Source organism: Bos javanicus, chromosome 8 (assembly GCF_032452875.1).
Source record: "Bos javanicus breed banteng chromosome 8, ARS-OSU_banteng_1.0, whole genome shotgun sequence".
NCBI classification, from domain to species: Eukaryota; Metazoa; Chordata; class Mammalia; order Artiodactyla; family Bovidae; genus Bos; species Bos javanicus.
The window spans coordinates 9,173,638-9,189,937 of record NC_083875.1 but is presented as its reverse complement, the minus strand read 5'-3'; the positions used below and the strand labels follow the sequence as shown (position 1 = coordinate 9,189,937).

Here is a 16,300-nt window from a genome sequence, read left to right as displayed (position 1 = left end):
CACCTGAGGGGCCATGTGTATGTGTGCCGGAAAGCCTGAGAAGGCTCACTGCCTGAAGGAGAACAACTTTCAAGGAACGGGGCTAGAAATAGAAAGGGCTCCAGGTCACTGAGCAGCTGTGGGGGCCCAGAGCCCGCTGGAGAAGAGGGACCAGAGGAGGGAAGCTGGGAGAGCCACCTCCAAGTGGGTCTTCATGACCTCACAAAGCAGGCATCCTCAGCCCAGCGTTCCTGAAGCTCCAAGGCAGTCCTGGTTAGGTCTCCTAGCAACTGGATGCAGGGGCCATGGCACTCCTAACAGCCCAGGGAGTGAAAAAAGTCTTCCAATTTCAGGTGAAGAGAACATATGACTTTTAAGAGAAAGTGTGCTCCTATTGGCCTAAGAGGGAGGTGTGTCCTCCCAGCGACCCCTGGACAGCTCTCGTGTCCCTGCGTGTTAGCTCGGAGGCCCAAGACAGGCAGGTGTGGGCCCAGGGAATGTGCGTGCCAGGTGTATGCCAGGCCAAAGTTAGCCCAGTCTTTGGAGCTGGAGGGCTATCTTCCAGGCCTGCGGTGACAGCCCTTGATGCAGCAGAGCCTGCATGGAAGGACAGAGGAGGTGGGCGTGGAGGTGCTGTGCCCGCCTACACTCCAGGGAGGGCCTGGGAGTCCCCTGCAGCCGGTCACAGGGGTGCCACCTTCACCAGAGCCCTCAGGCCCTGAGAGCCTGTCAGGATTGTAGGCCAATGTGTAGAGGGAATATGTGTGTGGTTGTGGGTGTGGTGGGAGCCGGGGGCTCTGTGTCTTTAAGGCAGAGAAGGGGGCAGATTTCGATGGTTGCTCAGAATCATTTCTGAGGCCAAAATGCATGAGCAATGTGAACACCTGTGGATGGAGGAGACTCTAGCCTGCAGGGCCTGGGCCTCCGGTCCATCCAGAAAGGCTCTGCTGTAGAACTCAGGCAAGACCACCCCGGGCCAGCGGTGTGCACAGGTCAGCCTCTGATCAGCAGTCTTGAGCTGACGGGGAGGCAGCAGACAAGGCACCCCCGGCTGAGGCTTCCTTCCCTGGCCCAGGACGGGTGCTTTCATCATCTTTCCTGGATTTTCCAGCCAGCTGTCCTTTCAGATGCTGACTTAGGGGTCTACAGGGGCTGTGGGGGAGGGGAGAGGATCCCCAGGGGCTGAGACAGGCTCTGGGCCTCCCTCAAGCGCTGTCTACCATCACTTCTCCACTCCTCTCCCCCCAGGGGAGCAACACTCTTGTGTTCACTGAATCCCCATTCATGCCACACCTTTTCTTACCCCCTCCTTGAAAGGGACTTGATTCTCCTACATGTGTTGGTGATCTCTAAGAAACTTGCTAGAAAGGCCAGATGAACTCTCAAGTAAAACTAATTCTAACCTAAAGAAAGGATTAAAAGGTACCTTAACCAGTCTTGAGGCCCTAGCTTCACCAAGCAAGATGCATTCCTTCTGCTAAAGCATTGCTTCATCAAGCTTCTTCTTGGCTAGTCATTTACACTTTAGTATGAATTTCATGGTCACATCACTATCTCTGGAGCAGTCTCAGAGGGAAGTCAAATTTTGTTTGAGGGAAGAGGATCATACTAATTCAGGACTTGAGGGCTGCTGGCGGGGTAGAAACCTGGAGCTGTAGCAGCTAGGATGAAAACTCCCAGAGGAAGGAGCAGGGCTAGAAAGGTGAGGGAAAGCTGTCCAGAAATGAAAGACTAATTCTGTCCAAGTGTACCCTTAGTCCTGGTCACTCTTCAGGATCCAGGGGCACAGCATGGGTTCCCAGTGATGATGTTGTCCTGATTCCTCAGTCTCACCCTCCACCCCTCATATCACACCCTGCAGAAACCAGAAGGTCGGGAGCACCTGCGGAGACTGCTGAACTGGGAAGAGTTTGACGAGCTCAGAGACTCCCGCAGAAGCATCCTGCTGGACACCCTCTATGAAAGCATCATCTTCGCTGTGGGCAAAGGCTTCCCATGGCGGGAGGTGGCGCAGGTGGTCAAGTTCACGGAAGAGCTGCTCAAGGAAACCAAAGGTACAGGGCAGGCAGGGCAGGAGTCAGTGAGGCCTGGGGAGGGCTCACAGCCCTAGGGGCGCTCCAAAGAGCCTGAAGCTACTTGCTTTCTTTCCCTGGCATTTAGCCTCTTCATATGGTCCAGAACAGGGCCCTGTCCAGACTTTCTGAAAAGTGGAACAAACAGAATGTTCTTGCTGAGTCTTGTTCCTGATCACCCTGGTGGGAACTCTTGCCCCACGCCAAGCTATTCACAAAGCAACCAAGGATGTTCGTTTTTTCAGTCAGTCATTTATACTTTAGTATGAACTACATTATATTTCCCTGGAGGCTCAGTGGTAAAGAATCCACCTGCCAATGCAAGAGACATAAGAGACACAGGTTCGATCCTTGAGTTGGGAAGACCCCTGGAGAAGGAAGTTTCAAGCCAGTCCAGTATTCTTGCCTGGGAAATCCCATGGACAGAGGAGCCTGGTGGGCTACAGTCCATGGGGTTGCAGAGAGTCAGTTACAACTTAGCAAATAAACAACAGCAATGAACTTCATCATTAAACCTATATCTCTGGGGCAGTGAGTTGAGAGTAGGGTCCAAGAGAAGTCAATTTTTGTTTTAGAAAAGAGAGAAGGAATAATAATAATTCAGAAGTTTTGTTTTGGTCCTGCTTAACTTAAATGTGTCACTATTCTGCTTAAAATCCTTCACTGAATTTCCACTGTACTCCTGAGAGACTGCAAATTGTTCCCAGCATCCGTTTTTGCTCTGCTGAATGTCTTGGAGGAATCCTCTATAGATGTCAGCTTGCTGGCAGGGATGCTGGAACCAGAGTCAGGTTGTGGAAAGAGCATCTCTCCCACCCCTACCCTGTGTTGGGCTTCAGAAGAAGAGGGTAAGCCTCTCTCGCTGTGATCCACAGCACGAGGGGGTGTGGCCACAACTTCCCACTCCTTGTCTGAGATGCAGATTCATTCATTAAGCAGATACATGGAGCATCCCCTCCAGGACCACCACTGTAGTAATACTCAACCAAGAATCATCAGTAGGTGCTAAAGTCAGAGGCTGAATGCTTGATGGGAAATGAGATATTTACACACTTCCTCAGAGTCTCCCCACAACATCATTACTGATGGCAAAGGGGAAAAGAATACTTTTAGGGTGAGGGAGCCTGGGGGACACCTCCTCAATCAATGTTCCATCAGTAAGAGGACACAGATTATCGTGCCACCCAGTGGGATGCGAAAGAAGCAGCCAGCATCCTTCTGTAATGGTTGTAGCAGAGACTCAGAGCCTGACATCATCGGGAAAAACTTCCAATTAAGAGCACTACACAAAGGCCCTCTCCTGTAAGCTGCAAAGCACAGAGGGCATGAAAACCAAGGAAAGACAGAGGAACTGCTCCAAACTGAAAGACACTGAGGGAACGTGTCCACTAAACGTGACAGGTGGACCCGGTTTGGGTCCTTTCACTGTACAGAATGTCACTGGGATAACTGGAGAACCTTGGGTCAGGTCTGGTTATTGCACACTAGTGTTGTGTTGAGGTGATCTCTAACTCTGGTGGTTGTGATTGTGAAGGTCCTTGTGTAGGAAATGCACACGAAAAGATCCTGCTTGATGGGGCATTAACTGGATCACTTGTTCTTTAAGTACTTCAGGAAATTTTTCTTTGTACTATTTTTTTCTAGCTTCATTGAGATATAATTGACATACAGTATTGTATAAGGTATGCAACACGGTTTGATATATGTATATATTGTGAAATAATTAGCACAATAAGTTTAATGAACACCACCTCACCTAGTTTTTTTTTCCCTTGGGATGAGAATTTTTAAGGTCTGCTCTCTTGGCAACTCTCAGATACACAATATGATATTGTTAATTATAGTCATCATGTTTTAAATTATATCCTCAGGTGTTAATTATCTTATAACTGGAAGTTTGTACCTTTGGCCACCTTAACCTATTTCACCCATGCACCAACCCATGGCTTCTGGCAACCACCTGTCTTTACTATTTCCATGATGAAGTTGAGGGTTGTTTTGATTCCACATGTAAGTGAAATCATACCGTATTTGTCTTTCTCTGACTTTTCTCACTTAACACATAATGACTTCAAAGTTCATCATGTTGTTACAAATGCTACGATTTCCTTCTTTTATGGCTGAATAATAACTGTGGTGTTGGAGAAGACTCTTGAGAGTTCCTTGGACTGCAAGGAGATCCAACCAGTCCATTCTAAAGGAGATCAGTCCAGGGTGTTCTTTGGAAAGAATGATGCTAAAGCTGAAACTCCAGTACTTTGGCCAGCTCATGCGAAGAGTTGACTCATTGGAAAAGACTCTGATGCTGGGAGGGATTGGGGGCAGGAGGAGAAGGGGATGACAGAGGATGAGATGGCTGGATGGCATCACTGACTCGATGGACATGAGTCTGAGTGAACTCCGGGAGTTGGTGATGGACAGGGAGGCCTGGCGTGCTGCAAATCATGGGGTCGCAAAGAGTTGGACACGACTGAGCGACTGAACTGAACTGAACTGAATATTCCTTTGTATATATGCATGCATTTATACACATGTATGCATATATGTGGAGAAGGAAATGGCAACCCACTCCAGTGTTCTTGCCTGGAGAATCCCAGGGACGGGGGAGCCTGGTGGGCTGCCGTCTATGGGATCAGACAGACTAAAGTGACTTAACAACAACATCAACAATGCATATATGTGTATATACCCACATATATATAGTGTATATTCACATTTTCTTTATCCATTTGTCTGTCATTTGATACAGGGGTTATTTCTGTATCTTGGCTATTGTGAATAATGCCACAGTGAATATGTGTTAGTGTGAGTCACTCAATCATGTCCAAGTCTTTGCTACCCCATGGACTGTAGCCCACCAGGTGATTCTGCAGAATTTTCCAGGCAAGAACATTGGAGTGGGTAGTCATTCCCTTCTCCAGGGGATCTTCCTGATCCAGGAATCAAAACCAGGTCTCCTGCATTGCAAGCAGCTTCTTTACCATCTGAGCCACTAGGGAAGCCCACAGCCAACATGGGGGTCTGATATCTCTTAGAGAGTGATTTCATTTCCTTTGAACATGTACCCAGAAATGGGACCACTGTATCTTGTGGTAGCTTTATTTGTAATTTGTTGAGGAATAGATTCAAGGGATTAGATCTGATAGAGTGCCTGAAGAACTATGGATGGAGGTTTGTGACATTGTACAGAAGACAGGGATCAAGACCATCCCTAAGAAAAAGAAATGCAAAAAAGCAAAACGGTTGTCTGAGGAGGCCTTATGAATAGCTGCAAAAAGAAGAGAAGTGAAAAGCAAAGGAGAAAAGGAAAGATATACCCATTGAATGCAGAGTTCCAAAGAATAACAAGGAGAGATAAGAAAGCTTTCCACAGTGATCAGTGCAAAGAAATAGAGGAAAACAACAGAATGGGAAAGACTAGAGGTCTCTTCAAGAAAATTGGAGATACCAAGGGAATATTTCATGCAAAGATGGGCTCAATCAATAAAGGACAGAAATGGTATGGACCTAACAGAAGCAGATGATATTAAGCAGAGGAGGCAAGAATACACAGAACTGTACAAAAAGATCTTCACGACCCAGATAATCACGATGGTGTGATCACTCACCTGGAGCCAGACATCCTGGAATGTGAAGTCAAGTGGGCCTTAGGAAGCATCACTACGAACAAAGCTAGAGGAGGTGATAGAATTCCAGCTGAGCTATTTCAAATCCTAAAAGATGATGCTGTGAAAGTGTTGTGCTCAATATGCCAGCAAATTTGGAAAACTCAGCAGTGACCATAGGACTGGAAATGGTCAGTTCTCATCTCAATCCCAAAGAATGTTCAAACTACCGCACATTGCCCTCATCTCACATGCTAGCAAAGTAATGCTTAAAATTCTCCAAGCCAGATTTCAAGAGTACATGAATCAAGAAATCCCAGGTGTTCAAGCTGTATTTAGAAAAGGCAGAGGAACCAGAGATCAAATTGCCAACATCCATTGGATCACTGAAAAAACAAGAGAGCTCCAGAAAAACATCTATTTCTGCTTTATTAACTATGCCAAAGCCTTTGACTGTGTAGATCACAACAAAGTCTGGAAAATTCTTCAAGAGATGGGGATACCAGACAACCTGACCTGCCTCCTGAGAAACCTGTATGCAAGTCAAGAAGCAACAGTTAGAACTGGACATGGAACAATGGGCTGGTTCCAAATCAGGAAAGGAGTACGTCAAGGCTGTATATTGTCACCCTGCTTATTTAACTTCTATGCAGAGTACATCATGAGAAACGCTGGGCTGGAGGAAGCTCATGCTGGAATCAAGATTGCCAGGAGAAATATCACTAACCTCAGATATGCAGATGACACCACCCTTATGGCAGAAATCGAAGAAGAGCTAAAGTGCCTCTTGATGAAAGTGAAAGAGGAGAGTAAAAAAGTTGGCTGAAAACTCAACATTCAGAAAACTAAGATCATGGCATCTGGTCCCATCACTTCATGGGAAACAGATGGGGAAACAGAGGAAACAGTGACAGACTTTATTTTTTTGGGCTCCAAAATCACTGCGGATGGTGACTGCAGCCATGAAATTAAAAGACACTTGCTCCTTGGAAGAAAAGTTATGATCAACCTAGACAGCATATTAAAAAGCAGAGACATTACTTTGCCAACAAAGGTCCATCTTGTCAAAGCTATGGTTTTTCCAGTAGTCATGTATGGATGTGAGAGTTGGACTATAAAGAAAGCTGACCACAAAAGAACTGATGCTTTTGAATTGTGGTATTGGAGAAGACTCTTGAGAGTCCCTTGGACTGCAAGGAGATCCAACCAGTCCATCCTAAAGGAAATCACTCCTGAATACTCATTGGAAGGACTGATGCTGAAGCTGAAACTCTAATACTTTGGCCACCTGATGCGAAGAACTGACTCATTTAAAAAGACCCTGATGCTGGAAAGATTGAAGGTGGGAAGAGAAGGGGATGACAGAGGATGAGATGGATGGCATCACCAACTCAGTAGACATGAGTTTGAGTAAACTCCGGGAGTTAGTGATGGACAGGGAGGCCTGGCATGCTGGAGTCCATGGGGTTGGAAAGAGTCGGACACAACTGAGCGACTGAACTGACTGGCTAAGGAGCCTCTATACTATTTTTTGTAGTGATTGCAGCAATTTACAGTCCCACCAAAATTGCACAAGTGTGCCCTTTTATCTACATCCTCTCCAGGACTTGTTATTTCTAGTCTTTTTGATGATAACCATACTAAAAGGTATGAAATGAGATCTCACTATGGTTCTGATTTGCATTCCCTTATGGTAGTTATGCTGAACAGCTTTTCATGTACCTGCTGGCCACCTGTATGTCTTCTTTGGGAAAAAGTATATTCAAGTACTTTCCCCATTTTTACTTGAGTAAAAATACTCAAGTACTTTATTTGAGTGTTTACTGTTGAGTTCTATGATTTCTCAACATATTTTGGGTCCTAACCCCTTATCAGGCATATGATTTGCAAATATTTTTTCCCATCCTGTAGGTTGCTTTTATTTATTTAAATATTTATTGTGATGATATTGGCTTTTTTTTTTTTTTTTTCTTGGTGGATCTTAGTTCCCTAGCCAGGAATCAAACCCATGCCCCCTGCATTGAAAGCTCAGAATCTCAACCACTGGACCACCAGGGAAGTCTCTTCAGGCGGCCCTTTGTATTTTCTTGATCATTTCTCTTACCGTGCAAAAGCTTTCAGTTTGATGTAGTCCTCCTCGTTGGTTTTTGCTCTGGTTGCCTTTACGTGTGCTGTCTTACCCCAAAAATTATTTGTTAAGATTAATGTCAAGGAGCTTTCACCTGTTTTCTTCTAGGAGTTTTATGATTTCAGGTTGTACAATTTTTTAATAGACTTTGTTTTTTAGAGTAGTTTTATGTTCCCAGTGAAATAGAGCAGAAGGTACAGAGGTTCCCCACGGAAACCCTGCCTTCCCCCAACCCACACTCACAGCCTTTCCCACTATCAACATCCCCCTCCAGGGAGGGTACTTGTGTTCTAATTGATGAACCGACACTGATACGTGATTATCACTTCAACTCCATACTTTACATTAAAGTTCGCACCTGGTGTTATTTCTCCCGGCAATCTTGATTTCAGCTTGTGATTCCTCCAGCCCAGCGTTTCTCGTGATGTACTCTGCATAGAAGTTAAATAAGCAGGGTGACAATATACAGGCTTGACGTACTCCTTTCTTGTTTTGGAACCAGTCTGTTGTTCCACGTCCAGTTCTAACTGTTGCTTCCTGACCTGCATACAGGTTTCTCAAGAGGTAGGTCAGGTGGTCTGGTATTCCCATCTCTTTCAGATTTTTCCACAGTTTATTTATTTATTTTTAATTTTATTTTATTTAACTTTACAATATTGTATTGGTTTTGCCATATATCACAATGAATCTGCCACAGGTATACATGTGTTCCCCATCCTGAACCCTCCTCCCTCCTCCCTCCCCATACCATCCCTCTGGGTCATCCCAGTGCACCAGCCCCAAGCATCCAGTATCATGCATCGAACCTGGACTGGTGACTTGTTTCATATATGATATTATACATATTTCAATGCCATTCTCCCAAATCATCCCACCCTCTCCCTCTCCCACAGAGTCCAAAAGACTGTTCTATACATCTGTGTCTCTTTTGCTGTCTTGTAAACAGGGTTATTGTTACCATCTTTCTAAATTCCATATATATGCGTTAGGATACTGTATTGGTGTTTTTCTTTCTGGCTTACTTCACTCTGTATAATAGGCTCCAGTTTCATCCACCTCATTAGAACTGATTCAAGTTTATTCTTTTTAATGGCTGAGTAATACTCCATTGTGTATATGTACCACTGCTTTCTTATCCATTCATCTGCTGATGGACATCTAGGTTGCTTCCATGTCCTAGCTATTATAAACAGTGCTGCGATGAACACTGGGGTACACGTGTCTCTTTCAATTCTGGTTTCCTCAGTGTGTATGCCCAGCAGTGGGATTGCTGGATCATAAGGCAGTTCTATTTCCAGTTTTTTAAGGAATCTCCACACTGTTCTCCATAGTGGCTGTACTAGTTTGCATTCCCACCAACAGTGTAAGAGGGTTCCCTTTTCTTCACACCCTCTCCAGCATTTATTGCTTGTAGACTTTTGGATCGCAGCCATTCTGACTGGCGTGAAATGGTACCTCATAGTGGTTTTGATTTGCATTTCTCTGATAATGAGTGATGTTGAGCATCTTTTCATGTGTTTGTTAGCCATCCGTATGTCTTCTTTGGAGAAATATCTGTTTAGTTCTTTGGCCCATTTTTTGATTGGGTCGTTTATTTTTCTGGAATTGAGCTGTAGGAGTTCCTTGTATATTTTTGAGATTAGTTGTTTGTCAGTTGCTTCATTTGCTATTATTTTCTCCCATTCTGAAGGCTGTCTTTTCACCTTGCTTATAGTTTCCTTTGTTGTGCAGAAGCTTTTAAGTTTAATTAGGTCCCATTTGTTTATTTTTGCTTTTATTTCCAATATTCTGGTAGGTGGGTCATAGAGGATCCTGCTGTGATGTATGTCGGAGAGTGTTTTGCCTATGTTCTCCTCTAGGAGTTTTATAGTTTCTGGTCTTACATTTAGATCTTTAATCCATTTTGAGTTTATTTTTGTGTATGGTGTCAGAAAGTGCTCTAGTTTCATTCTTTTGCAAGTGGTTGACCAGTTTTCCCAGTACCACTTGTTAAAGAGATTGTCTTTAATCCATTGTATATTCTTGCCTCTTTTGTCAACGATAAGGTGTCCATATGTGCATGGATTTATCTCTGGGCTTTCTACTTTGTTCCATTGATCTATATTTCTGTCTTTGTGCCAGTACCATAATGTCTTGATGACTGTGGCTTTGTAGTAGAGCCTGAAGTCAGGCAGATTGAGAATTTTCCACAGTTTATTGTGGATCACACAGTCAAAGGCTTTGACATAGTCAATAAAGCATAAATAGATGTTTTTCTGGAACTCTCTTACTTTTTCAGTGATCCATCGAATGTTGGCAATTTGATCTCTGGTTCCTCTGCCTTTTCTAAAACCAGCTTGAACATCTGGAAGTTCGTGCATTGCTGAAGCCTGGCTTGGAGAATTTCAAGCCTTACTTTACTAACGTGTGAAATGAGTGCAATTGTGCGGTAGTTTGAGCATTCTTTGGCATTGCCTTTCTTTGGGATTGGAATGAAAACTGACCTTTTCCAGTCCTGTGGCCACTGCTGAGTTTTCCAAATTTGCTGGCATATTGAGTGCAGCACTTTCATAGCATCATCTTTCAGGATTTGATGAAATTCAGATATGCAGATGACACCACCCTTATGGCAGAAAGTTAAGAAGAACTAAAGAGCCTCTTGATGAAAGTGAAAGAGGAGAGTGAAAAAGTTGACTTAAAGCTCAACATTCAGAAAACTAAGATCATGGCATCTGGTCCCATCACTATGGCAGATAGATGGGGAAACAGTGGAAATAGTGGCTGACTTTATTTTTCTGGGCTCTAAAATCACTGCAGATGGTGATTGCAGCAATGAAATTAAAAGACGCTTACTCCTTGGAAGGAAAGTTATGACCAACCTAGACAGCATATTAAAAAGCAGAGACATTACTTTGCCAACAAAGGTCTGTCTAGTCAAGGCTATGGTTTTTTCAGTGGTCATGTATGGATGTGAGAGTTGGACTATAAAGAAAGCTGAGCCCTGAAGAATGATGCTTTTGAATTGTAGTATTGGAGAAGACTCTTGAGAGTCCCTTGGACTGCAAGGAGATACAACCAGTCCATCCTAAATGAGATCAGTCCTGGGTGTTCATTGGAAGGACTGATGTTGAAGCTGAAACTCCAGTAACTTGGCCACCTGATGCGAAGAACTGACTCATTTAAAAAGACCCTGATGCTGGAAAGATTGAAGGCGGGAAGAGAAGAGGATGACAGAGGATGAGATGGTTGGATGGCATCACCAGCTCGATGGACATGGGTTTGGGTGGACTCCAGGAGTTAGTGATGGACAGGGAGGCCTGGCGTGCTGCGGTTCATAGGGTCGCAAAGAGTCGGACACCACTGAGCAACTGAATTGAGCTGAACTGGTGTTATGCGTTCTTGGGTTTTGACAAATGTGTTGTGGCATGTATCCATCATTACAGTATCAGAGAATGCTTTCACTACCCTAGGAATTCTCCAAGTCCAATCTAATCCTCCTTCCCTTCCCCTCAACCAGTAGAAAGTAGATGTTTCCACTGCCTCTGTAGTTTTTGCCTTTTGTCATATAGTTGGAATCCCACAGTCTGTCGCCTTTTCAGATTGACTACTTCCACAAGTAATATGCATTTTAGTTTCCTCCGTGTCTTTACATGGCAGGATAGTTCATTTAAGGACTGAATAATATTCCATTGTCTGGATGTATCACAGCTGATGTGTCCGTTCACCCACTGAAGGATGTCTTGCACCTCAGCGTCCAGTCTTAGCCACTTTTCACCGCCTCCTTGTCCACCACCCTTCCGAACCTATCTCCGTCTCTCAACCAGTTCATGGCTTTCACATCATGCATCCGTTCACCAAACCGCTCCGTGATTCTTTTCAGACACAAATAAAATCCATCACTCCTCTACTTCAAGCCACTCAGTGTTCCTATTGTATATCTTACGTGCACTTGCATCAGCCCTTCCTTTTTATTTCTGGGGCTGTCAGGTGGGCACCCTTCCATGCCTGTCCTTCAGGCCAGCATTCCAACCCAGTGATCACAGCCCAAAGGCTGAAGCAAGACATGCAGCGCTCAGGGGCTAGTTTCCGGGATCCTTAGGAAATTTCATCCCACCGCAGACAACCCCCTGCCCTTTGGAGCCTTCCTGGCATCCCTCTGGATCCCACTCCCCGCTGCTCACAGCGATGCCTGGGTACCAGGTTCAGCCTTGTGGTTTGAGCTCTGCCATGGCTCACGGCCAGAACAAACACTGACGAGCAGGAGAAGAATGTCAGCCCCGAGCAGGTGGGAACTCGGGCTCTTTCAAGTTTCCATCAGAGCCTTCCACAGGCTGAGCCCTTGAGAAACAGTCGACGATGATGCAAACCCAACTTCAAACCGAGGAGATTAGATCGCTCTGGCACTTTCAGTATTTCTGGCTATTGCATACCTTGCCAATACACGGTCTATCTATATCTCTAGACTCCTAAACCTCAGAGTTACCAGGAGACTTGGTGATCAGAAAACTCAATTCCCTCTACTGAAGGGACTCCCCCTCAACAAGCCAGCAAGGCTTTCCTGGCTTCTGATGGCACTGTAAGCAACAGAGAGCTCCCTCCTTCTGAGGAAGTCCACTCCCTTGTACAGCCACTCTCATTATTCGAAATTCCTCCTCATATCTAGTTACACCCTCCTCTGACACCTTCTATTCATACTCACATGCCCAAAGCCTGTCCTCTAGAAGCAGTGGGTGGGCCCTGCAAATACTCAATGGGCTTCATACACTCTGATCATCATGTCTTCACATGTCAACTGGACAACCCGAGTGCATTTTATCATTCTTACCATGATGTCATTTCCATAGACCCCTCCACCGCATGGGCATCCCTGGTAGCTCAGACGGTAAAGAATCTTCCTGCAATGCAGGAGACCTGGGTTTGATCCGTGTGTCAGGAAGATTTCCTGGAGAAGGGAATGTCTACCCAATCTAGTATTCTTACCTGGAGAATTCCATGGACAGAGGAGCCTGGAGGACTACAGTCCATGGGGTCACAAAGAGTTGGACAGGACTAAGTGACTAACACTTTCACTTTCCTTCCTCTACCCTACCTCTTCATCCTGCCCCCTCTCTTGCTACCCTTCTCTGAGCATCCTTGTGTTTGTTAATGTCATTCTCAAACTATGGCTTCCGGATCCCAACACAATACCACCTGCGATTTGATCGATGCAGTGATGAGGGATTCTATCATCACCCTTTATCCTAGTGGTGATGCTCCTGCTTCTATAGCTTATGGGCACATTTACTTTGTCAGCATCAATGTCACAGTCATATTGGGCAGGCAGTGCACGCCCATAGTCGTGTTCCCCATCCTGCCCTTGCACTTGGCGATATGGAATACACATGCAGGACTTTACAATCATTCCCACTGATTCCATTTGTCACTGTTGACCCGTCTTTTCCTCCTTCTGGCAGCTTTTAAATCTTGATCCTGGGACATCCAGCTTACAAGATCTTCCTCTTACTTTTAAATCCACTCCAAGTTTGTGAAACTTGGTTGTTAAAAATATCAAGTAGAAACAAGCTCTTGGGAGGGCTCCTAGTGCCTGAAATTGGACTCAATGACGCTATAATTCATCTGGAGGCTCCGAGCCCAGATGGAAGACTCAAATCCTAGTTCAGTCCCTTGTAGGACGTGTGGTCCTAGGCAGCCACACCACCACTGAGCCCCTGATTACACATCAAAAGGAAAAAAAAAAGAGCACTCAATTGGTAGGATTGAGGTTATGAAGATGAAGCCTACAGCATGGCTCTCGGTGCATGGAGGGGCTCAGTGAGGACTGGCTCTTATTTTCAGGAGGGACCCAGAGACTCGAGGTGGGTGATGTGATTCTGAGATGGCCTGATCAAGCGCAGCCAGGTATGCTTCTCATCAGCCTCCAAACATACCGAAGTCATCAGCCCTTTCTCAGGATCAGCAGAGATGGCCCCGAGACCCTTTCTCCTCAGATGCATCAGAGGAAAGGGGGCAGGACAATGGGCAGAGGACCTAGAGGTAAAGCAAACGGCAGACTCACCCCTGAAGTGGGGGCGCAAGGAAGGAGGCAGAAAAGACGGTCCCGGGTAATGGACCCGCCACGAGTGCCGACTTTGGCTGGCTCTGGGCTTGGAGGGTGCAGACAGTGGGGTGCAGCAGGGAACCCCATAGGTGGGAGCCACCCTAGAACTCTGCCTCCTGAGCTGGGCCCTTGCACTCGAGCCCTGCCATGGTGCCAAACAGATGATATCTGCCACTCCAGAAGGCAGCCAGGCCAGCCCAGACATCGGGCTATGTCCATACTGCCTCCCAGAACCCCATCCTCAGGACACTCAAGGGCATGAACAAGCACCTCAATCCTCTGAAGCAGGGAGTGCCTTCCACTCCAGGGCACTCCTTCTCACTCTGCATCAGCTCCAGGCCCAGGCTGGGCCGGGCCAAAGGCCACGCAGCAGAACCAGGAGGCACCGAACTCTTCAGTCCATAGACCTGGGTTCAAGTCCATCTCCAGCATGTATTACTGTGCAACCTTGAAAACATCACTTTACCTCTCTGGGCCTGCAGTTCCTAATCTCTAAAATGAAGGCCATAAGAGTTCCCACACACAGTGGGGTTGGAAAAAGACACAGGCCTGCAGAGGATGATAGCGTGACAGACAGGAAGTGCTTGGCAAAGGTCAGCCCCCCAACCAGGCGTGGAGGTGAAGCGGGTCACACAGCAGAGACTGTGGTCCGGGACCAGAGGTTGCTGCACGCTTCCCCCCCTCCCCACCCCTGAGAATGGGGGGCTCGCTGTCTGGCCCATTTCTTGTCTCCTCCTTCCCTGCAGATAGGGCTGCAGCTGGGTTCAAGTCAGGGGCCGGGGGAAGGGAGGTCCAGACTGGCCTGTGAGGCAGCTGCCCTGCCCTTGGCACACAGGCAAGGAGACCCCAGTGCTCACCACTCATTCCCCTTGTTAGGGGACCCAGGCCATGAGAGGCAGGCAGGTCAGATTCCAGATGAGCTGTACTCCTCACCTCGTGCCTCATCTCATCTCCTGCCTGCCTCCTGCCTCCAGGCCTGGCCCACCCATCACAGGTTGTGGGGTGCGAGATGCCAACAGCCAGGGTTCCCACTGGCTATCATCTCACCTTCAAGCTTCTGTTTCAGCTAAAGTCCACACTGGGCTGTCACTTTTCTTGGAAGGTAGCTTCTCTGAGGGTGATTTTTTTGTTTGTTTTTGTTTAGTTAATCTGGGGTTGTGGTGGTTGAGTTCTGTTTGCAGACAAGGTAACAAAGTTGGCCGGCAGCCTCTAAGGAGGGTCATGTTTGCACAACAGTGATTCAGAGCTCCGCCAGGCTGGCCGCCAGCTCAGCTTATCTCCAGGTCCAATCGGGCCCCAGAACTGAGAGGGAAAGGGTGGCCCTTTATTCAAAAGCAGAAGCTGATTCCGCTTCGGCAAACGGCTCATCGGCATGTTCGGGTTTCAGCTCCAAGCCAGAAGAAAGAGTCCTTGTGTTGGCCCCTCCTCTACCAGGCTCCGGGAAGCCCCGGGCAGATCCTATCCTGCCGCGTCCTTGGGGCCCAGGGTGAAGTCACCACTCTCAGCGCAGAGGGACAGAAGCCTGCCAGTTCCAGCCCGGTGGGAGGAAACCGCAGGAAGTGGCAGATTTTGCACACCCTACCTCAGCTCCGGGAGAGGAGAGAGGAGAGATACTGGGGCATTTGGGGACCTCAGGGAGCTGCAGAGATTCAGAGTGCCGTGGAGACTCCAAGCTTCCTATCTCCAGTGGGCCCATAGCAGCAGGAGAAGGGGAGCAGGGAGCAGCCTCCTCTGACTCAGGCTTCGCTCAGTGGGGAACTGAGGGCTGGAGGCACCCAAGCTCACCCGGGACCTGGGAACACCTGCCCACCATCACTGGAGCCACTTTGCAGCTTCCACCTCTTGTCATCATCAACATCTGGCAAGCATCGGCCTCCTCTGGGGTTCCGTGTGCACATCTGGGCTGGGGAACACCTCTTTCCTGCTGACCTGGCCCCCAAATCATGAGTCCGGGAGGCAGTGGGCCTTGATGACCAGTCAGTGGAGGCAAGAGGCGATCAGGCAAGGGTCCAGTGAACTGTGTCATGGCCCTGGCATCTGTGGTTCCACCCACAGCCACACCTGACTCTCCAGGAAATGTTATCCAGGCAGCTGTAGGGTGGAAGGGGGCTGGCGGGAGGTAATGACTCCCCCAAGCTCCCTGCACGAATGCTCCCTCCCAGCGCACTCACAGCCATGCCTAGGAGCCACACCGCCAGCCCCTAAGCATCCGCCCACATGGGGGAGCCTCCAGTGACTCAGGACCAGCGCTGCAGAGAGCAGGTGCCCTCTGCCTTCCTGAGAGCCTGTCCGTCTAGCGGCTTTCTCCCGGGCAGCCAGAACACCACACCCCTCGGACTAAACTCTTGGAGACAACTTTGCTGATGGAGGATGGAAGTTCCCACAGAGGGCACTAATTGAGATCTTAGGAGACCATCTCTTGGGGCAAAGAGGCAACTCT

The 16,300-nt window shown here is 47.3% G+C and overlaps 1 protein-coding gene across 1 annotated transcript in view; it reads left to right on the top strand.

The window, feature by feature from the left end:
• Positions 1–224: 224 nt before the first annotated feature.
• The window catches only part of C8H8orf74 (chromosome 8 C8orf74 homolog), a 30,937-nt gene continuing 14,861 nt past the window's right edge, over positions 225–16,300 (top strand). The window contains exons 1-2 of the mRNA XM_061425026.1: positions 225–332; positions 1,841–2,033. Coding sequence (XP_061281010.1) covers positions 285–332; positions 1,841–2,033 — 241 coding nt within the window. The 5' untranslated portion in view covers positions 225–284. The remainder of the gene's footprint in view (positions 333–1,840; positions 2,034–16,300) is intronic.